Source organism: Acartia tonsa, chromosome 14, assembly GCF_053477335.1.
Source record: "Acartia tonsa isolate MP-2025a chromosome 14, ASM5347733v1, whole genome shotgun sequence".
Classification (NCBI taxonomy): Eukaryota; Metazoa; Arthropoda; class Copepoda; order Calanoida; family Acartiidae; genus Acartia; species Acartia tonsa.
The window spans coordinates 14,326,846-14,337,906 of NC_137273.1; the positions used below are offsets into that span (position 1 = coordinate 14,326,846).

At 30.5% G+C, this 11,061-nt stretch overlaps 1 protein-coding gene across 1 annotated transcript in view; it reads right to left on the reverse strand.

The window, feature by feature from the left end:
- Nucleotides 1–11,061, reverse strand: part of LOC145306519 (uncharacterized) — a 49,746-nt gene that overhangs the window by 9,681 nt on the left and 29,004 nt on the right. Inside the window, exon 7 of the mRNA XM_080148664.1 lies at nucleotides 5,126–5,202. Coding sequence (XP_080004790.1) covers nucleotides 5,126–5,202 — 77 coding nt within the window. The remainder of the gene's footprint in view (nucleotides 1–5,125; nucleotides 5,203–11,061) is intronic.

Here is an 11,061-nt window from a genome sequence, read left to right on the forward strand (position 1 = left end):
TATTTGTAACTAAGGAATAGAAAAATAGTTTTATAAACGCAAACTAGAAAAGCCATCATAAAATATTGGTTATAGTAAAAAGCTTCATTTAAAGAAGTAATTCTAATATTTTATTAGTTTAAAAAAGGTCAGAAAGAAACAAAAAATATGATAAAAAGTACTTGGAATAAAACTTTAATTCTAGCTCACCAGTAAAAAAAGGGTAAAATATGCCAAATAATAAAAAAACAGGATTTAATTTTAGAGACCTATGTTTTAGAGGTCTTCAGACATAATAGAAACCATATATGTTTGGAAAAGGTAAAAGTAGCTTGGTCAAAATTAGAAATAAATTTTTAATCCAAAAAAAATTTGCTCATGTATTTATCTTTTTAGCTCTTAATAATGTGTAAGAATTTACATTTTATAAAAATGGCATATAAAATAAACCAAAACAAACCTTTATGATTTTTTTTCTTGTAGGGAACCAAAAATTTTTGGTAGTATAACTATTTATTTAAGTGATCAGATTTTTCAAATGTAATGGTACCCTCCAAAGAAGGAGATAATAGTTATTTCTCGCATCGTATTAACTAGCCCCGAGATGATGAAGGCACTGGCTAAAAAACTGGTTTTAATCTTATGACTGTACATTTTTATATTTGTAGAAAACTGGATATAATACGATGCTAGACATAATTTTTCATTATGGCTGAGAACCTGTTCTAATCCACAGGATATTAATCGGTTTCGAATGAATACGGATATAGAATGTACAATTATAAGATTAAAACTAGTTTTTTTAGCCCCGTTGTGCCGAAGGCACTGGCTAAAAAAACTAGTTTTAATCTTGTGATTGTACACTTCTATATTCGTAGAAAACTGGATATAATACGATGCTAGACATAGTTTTTTCGTATGGATGAGAACCGGTTCCTATCCACCGGATTCGAATGAATACGAGAAAATCTTTTACAATGTCTTATTGTCGATTTTAAGGTTTCCAAACATTATTATGAAGTTCTGAAAAAGTTAGAAACAACAATAGACTTAATGCCATTCCTGAAGTTCTTTTATCATATTAAAATAACAGCACAAAAACAGTCTTGCCTAGAGTGCCAGTCTACAGTAATACTGTTGAATCTTACAGTTATGTGAATGTCGACGAAGTTTTTCCCTCCAATTTTCTTAAGCTAAAAAGTTTCTATATGAATCGACGGGTTTTAAAATGGATGTTTTCACAAAATAGAAGCTTCCCTTTAAAGCAAAGATATAACAAGCAATTTATACATTGTGTATGTTATTAAAAAAGTAAGACAATATCCACAAGTAGCCTAGTGCCAAAATTGATTCGTAGTAGTAAAAAGGACAAACAAGAAATGATATAATAATTCAATTCACGACAAGTCTCACAAACGAATTTCATCATTCTATGTCATATAGCAGGCGAGATAATCATGATTTCCCTAAGACTTAATAAGGAAAGAAAGACAAACAATGTAAGTAATAGGATATTTTTACCGCAAGAAATATCTTCATTTAAATGGCAAGATTGCATGGACACTTTTTAAAGCGAGTTTAAAATTAATTTTGAACAAAGTTCATTTTGATCATCAACTTCACGGCTTTTGGGTGTCCCATCATTCCAACATAAAAGTCTGAAACGTCATTGTGAAAGAAGGTGTCCTAACTTTTGTTATCCTTTTAACCAATTCGTGACGAGCTCCCAAAGTTCAAAGTTTTTATTAAACGGGTTAAAGAAATAGATTTATTCAATAATTACCTAATTCAAAAAGTAAGGTGTAAAATTAAAGATCTTACTATGTCTGTTCATAATGGCAATTTTCTTCTTTTTTTTGTTGCGATTTGGTACCTTAAAACTAACTAAATTAAAAAAAAAAAACTTAAACTATCATAAAAAGTAATATATAAAAGTATACCAATAAAAACAGGTCCCTTATGCATGGTTTACAGGACACCTGCCATACTCACACAGTCTTTTAAGTTTACAAAGAGTTACATGAAATACCTAAACTAATATTTTAGTCATATTAGTTGGATATTTGATAATAACACCACTTTTCAACACCCCTACCTGACAAAACCTTTTCCTTGCACCATTCCAGACAATAATATGACAGTATACTTACTGCCTATGCTAGATTGCCAGTATACTGTAATACTAATGCCCTTGCACGACTCTAGGGCCAATTTTTTAGTCTGTATATTCCATAATCAATCAAAAACTATGCCTAACTATTCAAAGATTAAGGGATTGGACAGTGAAAGAAAATTGTTTTTTTTTCTACTTAAGTGTAAAAGTGTAGTTATGTGTAAAATTCTCCCTACAATTATAAATGAAAATATGGTTGGTGGCAAGATTAATTTACCCTTGAATGAATTAATTCTGTGATGTAGATTAATTTAAACATTTAAGTCCTTATTTTCCCTGATAGCTATTTAGTATTATAGCTCAAGAATTTAGAAAAGTAGGAAAATAACACCACTGGATTTTTGTCTGTGTCTTAAGATCTCATGAACATGTAAATATCTTCGTAAATTTAAAATAATTTTTTGGTTCGTAGTAGATGTATAATCTTTCATGAAAGTTAGAAATTTTTTTCTAGTTCTTTGGCATCAACTTTAGGCAAGGATACTTGTGTACAAGATCTTGAAATCAAAGTATATAAATTGATCAACTATAAAGTCTGAATATAATATACTTTCCCCCCTCTTTGGCCCAAATTCTTAAGAAAAGATAATCAATCAATAATACAAAGTGAAACGATTACTATGTCCGTCTGTTTGTCCGGATGAGGCATATGATCACACTAAAGGTGATTTGACAAAAAACCTATGTGACATAATAAGGTTGTAGACTATACTATTGCAGAAAAAAAGGCATAATACCTACTTGACATGATAAGGTTTTAGGCTATTTTATTGTAGTTACATATACCGTCCATTAAAAGAATCCCCCCCACCACTTGAAAACAATAAATATATGGGGGCCCTTTTAAAATCGTTAGGGTCGAATCCACTAGTATATAAATATAAAGTTGTGCAGCTAATCTGTAACCTGACCACGTCTTTACAAAAAAATATTAAGCGTATGATAGCAATAAAACTTGTTAGTCTTTCTGACAATTTTTGTAGCATAGCATTTCAAGGTGTTTTTAAAGAAATACACTTTTGTGCTTTTTGGTTTAAAAAAATTTGTCAATTGAATTTCTAAACATTTTTTACAAACAGGAGATGTTCTTTTGGCATTAAGGGATGGTAGTCTCCAAAGAGTCATTTAACTATTCATTTAATTAAGCAGGAGAAAAATCACCTTCACAAATAATAATCAAAACATATTTTTTTTCTCTGAATATTGACATATAATAAGTAATTCATTCCCCCCTCTAGTACCTTTCAAATTTTGTTCAAAAACTTTACACTGAAACAATTTAAATTTCTGTAAGAAATTTCAGGTAAAGGTATATGGATCCATTAAACCTTAACAAAAATATTTACAACTTTCTATGAGAAGCTTCAAATATGCTATGCACACAGTGCCTTCGAAGGTGCTTTGACTTAAGTGTCAGAACCTAAATTGGGACATAGTGTATTTCATTACCCTAGGTTAGGTAACTTCATTTCACTTTTCAATGAAATCTAAAATGCAGCGGTTTTTGAGAAAATTAGATTTAAAAATTTCAAGTTCAATTTTCACCCACTAGGAGTTACCGCATAATCATGACAAGAAAAGCAAAGATTATTTATTTAAAATTTTGAACAACTTTGCTTTTATTAAGTCAGTCATAAAACCTCTCTATATATGATTTATTTAAGGCTGAATTTCCGTGACCTTAGCAAAGCAATTGATAAAAATGGCCATTAATTAACTTACTTCAGGAGTGGTTTTATGAAGAACTTTATAAAAGCAAAGTTGTTCAAAATTCAAACAAAATTCAAGCAAACTAAAAGGAAAAAAACTAATAGGAGAGAAAAGATTTCTATGTATTATAGCATGCTGTATTCGTTATCAATAAAAACTCAATAAGCTCATATATCTATTCATTATTTGGACATATGTCCAGAGAGATCTCGTCAATAGCTAAACTGCTAGATATGCCATTTTTAGCTTAAGGGTGTTCCGTGGAAGGTTTTAAGCATTTATGGCATTGGGAAGATATAGGCCAATTTCCCATCTCATAGTAAAATACGTAACACTGACTATTAAAAAGAACCGTCAAAGGGAAATATTTTTTGTTTTGTTTTGAGGTAACATATCGATCCCTATCCTTTATGAAAATGTGTTTAAACTTACTTTAAACAACTTCTGCCCTAGTTTTTATATGATGATCATTACCTATGTCTAATAATTTGTACAGTCTAAAATTCAAATATTTTGTTGAAACAGAATCGGGAAGTTCATATGAATCAAAAGGCATGGTTGACATATCATATTGTTTTTTTTTGTATCAATCAAGTCCTGGCCGACTGTATAGCATATTATAGGATTTCAATAAAAAGTACGAACTTTGAGACCGAGAATTGATCATCTTTTATTGAAGTATCCAATTTAATTTGAAACATTACTTCACATATTTTCATAGTCATATTTGCTTTTATCAATTTATTTGAATTTGTCAGTATAAGTTTATAAATGTTACTACTAGCTTAGAGAAATATATTTTTTAGTTCAGTTAGGTCCAGAAAAGATAGGTTGATAGTGGTTTAGCGTTATAGGTGAAGCCCAAATTCTTAAAATGTAAATGTAGTAAGGTAAGCCTCTCTGAGTGAGTTATATAGCAGCTTTGCTCATGTGACTATTAGTAAACTTAATGAATTTCCTGTATCTGAGAACAAATTTACCTACAATTTTGTTTGACTTATAAATCTATATTTTTCTTTTTCAGTTCTGACTACACTACTCCGTTTTTCCTACTGTCTGGTTTTAAAACTTTGCTCTTATTGATATTATTATCTCTGTTCATTTGGATTTTTACATATGATAATATATTGATCATTTGCCTATATATTATACTACCAGCTAAGATTATTAAAAAATCAACAGTAAGAAAGAAGAAAAATAAATTTAAAAATAGATAGATAAAAGCAAAAAAAGATAAAATATAAAAAATAGATAGATAGATACCTGTCCAAACTATGATTACAATTGCTCTGAAAGTTCTTTGTTGCTGAGTCAAACCCTTGGAGCAGGTCAGATACAATCTAAACAAAATTTACCATTATTAGGTGTGGGGTAGGGACAGCCAAATCTACTCTCGCTAAAATTAAAAAAAATAAATATATTTTTTACCCCTGACAATCTTAACAAAATTTATCATTATTAGGTGTGGAGACAATTTTTCTAAATATCTAGCAGCAAAAAAATATCAGATGTTATTTAAACAAAGTTTACCATTATTAGGTGTGGGGTAAGGTCAGCTGGATTTATACTTACAAAAAAAATATATATTCCCCAGGACGATCTTAACAAAAGGCGTTGAAATAATTTGGCTAGATTTATAGCAGCAAAAGAGAAAATAAATACTAGATGGTATATAAACAAAATATACCATTATTATATGTCTGGTTAGGTTAGCTAAATGTATTTGTCAAAAACCAAAAATCAAGGTTGTATTCAAGTGTCATTTTATCATTATACTATTAAGAGTTTTACAAAAATTCTTGCTGAAATATTTTTGTTGTGAAGAACCCCTAACCTCAAAGAAAAGCAACTTGTCATCAGAAATTTTTACATTTGCATATCAACCTAACAATAGTATTATAAATATAACAATAAAATATAAATAAATATAAAATAAAGTTTATACAAAATAGTTGGATATATTTCTATATTTTTCTGGTATAAACTCAAAAAAAATTTATTACACTTGGTTTATGCATTTCAGTGAAGATTAAACATAAGTGAAAATTGGTATGTTTGAGGTAGTTTATTTATCTATTTTCCAATTTATACAAGTGTTTTCATCATGATTTTAAAAAGGTTTCAATACAGTTGAAAAAAATTAGATTCGAGGATGCTTTTAAAAATATAAGCAAAAATTTTCAAATTTTCAAAATTAAAAAAAAAATCTAAAGGGATAACGTCATTAAGTATTCTATTGCAAAGGAAAATTATTGAAAATGCCTTTGGCCAATAATTTTTGGCGTTGCCTATGACATTTTTACCTCTAAAACTCCTCTAAGAATTCAATTTGCCTTTTTCACCCCCTGGTAAATTACTGTGCACGCCACTGGTTGGTATAATAACAGATAACGCACTGGGTTATGGTGGTGAGAGTTCTAGATCAAGTCCCCATGTGGTAACTCAAATTTCTCAGTCGCAATTCATTCACTCAACCTTCCCTTGGTTGTGTAAAAAGGGTGATAATTGGGTAGTTTGGATACTCATTAGTCACGTACATAATATCAGTACTACCCTTACCCAAGCTCATTTTGTGGAGAGAGTCATTCATTACGGTGACTTAATTTGGGACACCTGCCATACTCGGCGAGGGTGAAGTAATAAAGAGTAGGTCCAATGAGACAGCGGGTAAAGTAATTGTACTTGAGCTAGGACCTTGAGCTGGCCCTGGTGCTAGCATACAAAAGTGTCTTGTACTTCTCCATGACTACTTAGGTCCAAATACTAAGAAACTATGGCTACACACACACACACATAATAACAGATCCATAGGTTAACAGGATTATTAATAGAAATCTGAAAAAATTCCTCTCTGCTAAAAAAAATTGGGGTAAATTGAGAAAACAAATGTTTGGACAAAGTTTTAATATTCTTAGGTATACAATTTTTTGTTTGGAAGAAACAAGAATTTTTATATAGTCTATTGCAAAGAAAAATTCTAAGGATTGTTAATAGAAATCTAAAAAAATCCCTCTCTGCTAAAAAAAATTGGGGTAAATTGAGAAAACAAATGTTTGGACAAAGTTTTAATATTCTTAGGTATACAATTTTTTGTTTGGAAGAAACAAGAATTTTTATATAGTCTATTGCAAAGAAAAATTCTAAGGATTGTTAATAGAAATCTAAAAAAATCCCTGTCTGTTAAAAAAATTGGGGTAAATTGAGAAAACAAATGTTTGGACAAAGTTTTAATCTACAGATATGGTTAAAGATATTCAAGGACACATGGACAGGATAATTAAAGATATTTGATCTTACCCAAATCTTATCTTATACACTGAGATAAGACAATGTGCAAAATAAATGTCCCCCATATAATCCTCAATTAAAAGTAACAGGATGTTTGTCAGTGTGTGTGTGGTGTGTCTGTCTATAGCTTATGATCTTGCTAACCGTCCCTTGGATCGATATGGTTCCCTTTTACATTGAAGCTTCTTTAAGGTCCTAGGTAGATTAATAACTAAAATTCTTAACAGGGGCGTCCAAGCTTTTTTATTTGGGGGGGGGGGGGAGGTAAAATTTTTTTAAGGGGGGGTAATCTTTTTTTTTTTTTTTTTGGGGGGGGGGGGGTAAAATGGCGCCCCCAAATTCGTTTGGGAGGGTAATCACCATTTTACCCCCCCCCCCGGACGCCCTTGACTATTAATAAGAAATCAGTCCCTGAAGAAAAATGACCCTTACTCCCCCCATAAAAATTAAAATTGAGTGTCGAGTGAGGGGTAGACTTTTCTCGCCCTCTTCTCTCTAGTGCCCCTATCCGCGTGTAATATTGTTAAATTGGATATTATCAATCTTTATTACTTCCAATGGCCTATCCTTGTATGTCTGATTGAATAGAAGTACCACAACTCAATTTCTATTTACCTCAGGGATATAGGGGTGGAGCAATTGATGTTAAATAAAAATTCTCCCTCCTTATTTATATAATTCCCTTTTCCTGGAGAAAATATGAAAAAATAAATCAACATCGACATATCCCTTTATCCCTGATTCTTCCAAAAAGTCATCTAATATTCACCCCTTATTCCCTCCCAGTATTTACAGACAGACAGACAAGGTGATTATAATGTTAGCCTTACTATTTTATACATTGATAATTTTTTTTGATAATTGATTAATGAAAATATTACAATTTTAAACTTCATAATTTAAAATTTATCTTTTTCTATCAAACATAGATATATCTTACTAATAATATCTCATTTATTGGAGTGTAGATAAAGCTTAAAATAAAGGTTGGGGGGGGGGGGGGGGAAGGATTTTTTTTGTACTCTCAATTGAAACTATTTAAAATTATACATAATAGTAAAATCGTAGTGGTAAAACAACATTCAAACATACCGCGTATAAATTATATTTTGTGGATTATAATTTTATTTATATTTACTTTATTACTAAACTAGCGGCTTCGCCCCTAGCCTCTAGGGGCTTCGCCCTGTATAGTTTAGGGAAGTCAACCCTCCTTAATAGAAATATTCAAAAAATTATTCTTTGTTTAATTACTCTGTGGTAAAATTAAACCCAGGTTGTGCGCTTTATGCACAAAAATTTTAATTTGTACAAATTAAACCCAGGTTGTTTGCCGTATACACAAAAATTTCAATTCATAAAAAATATACCTAGGTTGTTCGCATACACAAAAATTAAAATTAAAAAAAATATTTTGATTTTTTTTTTCAGGGGGGGGGATTCATAGGGGCTTCGCCCCATGTTGCAGTGGGGTTCCCTCACCCCAATTACTGGTTTTTGTTTTAAAAAATTTAAAAAAAAAATTTGGAAGTGGGGATTTTTTTATTTTTGGGGGGGTTGGGGTGTCCCACCCCCCAAGAAAATAGCTTAAAACCACCAGAGGACCAGTAGGTATATTCCCAGAAGGGTAGAGCCCAATTTGATCAGCAGTTACTGAGATTTTACAAAAAATGTAAAAAAAAAAATTTGGGGGGTTGGATTTTTTTTATTTTTTGGGGGGGTTGGGGGTGTCCCACCCCCCAAGAAAATAGCCTAAAACCACCACAGGACCAGTAGGTATATTCCCTGAAGAGTAGAATCCGATCGGTTCAGTGGTTACCAAGATCTTAAGGGACAGACAGACAGACGGTCAGACGGACAGACAGACAGACATCAAGCTACTTTGTATTATAGATTAAAATACAGTTTTCCCTTCAATTTTTTTATTATTTTTATCAGAGGGCAGTGGTCTCGCTCCTAGCCTCAAAAAGCTTCGATAAAAGAGTAGCACCAATTTTGAGGGGGGTAATTTTTACTCTAATTAAATAGTCTAGCATAAAACATTTCTAGCATAAAACAAAATAAAAGTTTAAATCTTGGGATCTCTGTGAATCTTCCCCAAAAAAGGAGAACTCAATCAGTTTAGTGGTAGTTATCTTCTACTTTATATAATAGGATAAATGAGGTAACTGCATAACTATAGAGATACTACGCTAAAGAAGTGAAGGAAAGGGCACTTGAGAACTAAATATACTTATTCTAATATGTTTTTACAAAGCAGTTTTAAAATCAACCATTATAAAAGGAAGTTTTAAGACTATTTTAAGCTTTTTTTGTAGGTTTTGTTGATAGTAAAAAAGCAGCTACTATAAATTTAGTAATAGTCTTTCTGTAGGTTATTTAATGTATCAATTAATTTATTGAAAATCTCAATTTTTCTTTTACAGTTTAACTAATTATTGTGTGCTGTTTATTTTCACAAAATTGTCCTTATTCTTGTTTATTATTGATTTGATATTTTGCTTCACCTTATAAACACCTAATACACTTATTCTACACCCAGCTAAGACAGTGTGCCCATAATGCTACTAAATTGTATAAAAGAATGACAAATTATGGTTTAATGACTACTCTAAATTTCTTTTAGGAAAATATGACAACATAAAGTTACATTTCTGTGTTCCTTAACCTGGATAACCTTTTATTTAAGAATTATAATACCTAAATCTAAGAAAAAATATAGGCTATAATAGGCATTCTCCCCCTCAATTTTGTTTCGGTGTACCTAAACCTAATATTGCCAAATTAGGTTAGGTATGTGGCTAAACATTCTTCTGAAAATCAATTTCATTAAAGAACAATCATCAAAAGTACTTATTTTGAACAATAACAAGATTTTTGGGTATTGATTTTAAATTCTCTTAGCATGAAACATACCCAATATACCCCCACAAAATATTAGGCATCAAATTTGCGGATTTACAAGTGCGCCAACTTCTTTATAAATCCTCTTGAAAAAACTTTTTTTATCTCTTTATCCAAGATTTAGAAATAATTTATTTAAACCAAACTTTTGAAGAGGGGTTCAGAATACGAATACATCATATATAGATAGATAATTTGATAAAAGATGGACAAATGGATGGATACATTATTTTTTATTTACTACAAGATTTAACATTTTATTGAAAACGGATTAGTGACTTTAGATTTTTTTTATGCAAATGCATTAGTAAAAAGATAGATAGTTATCAGATTATTCGTTTTTATTAAACTTTTCAAGGGGGGTATTTATCATGATTAGATGATATATTTACATACATTTTTTCATTTTCTGACTCAACCAAAAATACATAAAATTTATTTCAATGGTTATATATTAATGTCTATTAGAACAACGGCGAACTTTAAAGATTTAAAAAAGTGTGGTTTTATTTGCTTTTTAAGTAGATTTATCATCGGTAAGACAACTCTACCTTTAGAGCTTTCATAACACCTAAAACAGTTTTGATGTACTATTTAACAAAGAAAAAGAATTTTTAGTTCTTTTTAATGTTCCTTTTTGTTGTCTTAGAAATCAGAAAATACAGTATTTTATTCACTGTGGTTAAATGAACAAATGGATACATATCACTGTGGGCTAGAATTGAATCAAGACAAAAGTAAGTGCCGAGCCCTGGGACCTATGTATGGTGAAAATAGACATAAAACTATGATGATTCCAGGTAAAACCAAAATATTTCAGCGGGGGCTTTTTGAGAAAATTAGATTTGTAAATTTCAAGTTCAATTTTCACTCCCTAGGAGATGCCGCATAATCATGACAAGAAAAGCAAATATTATTTATTTTAAATTTTGAACAACTTTGCTTTTATAAAGTTCTTCATAAAACCACTCCTGAAGGGAGTTAATAAATGGCCATTTTTATCACTT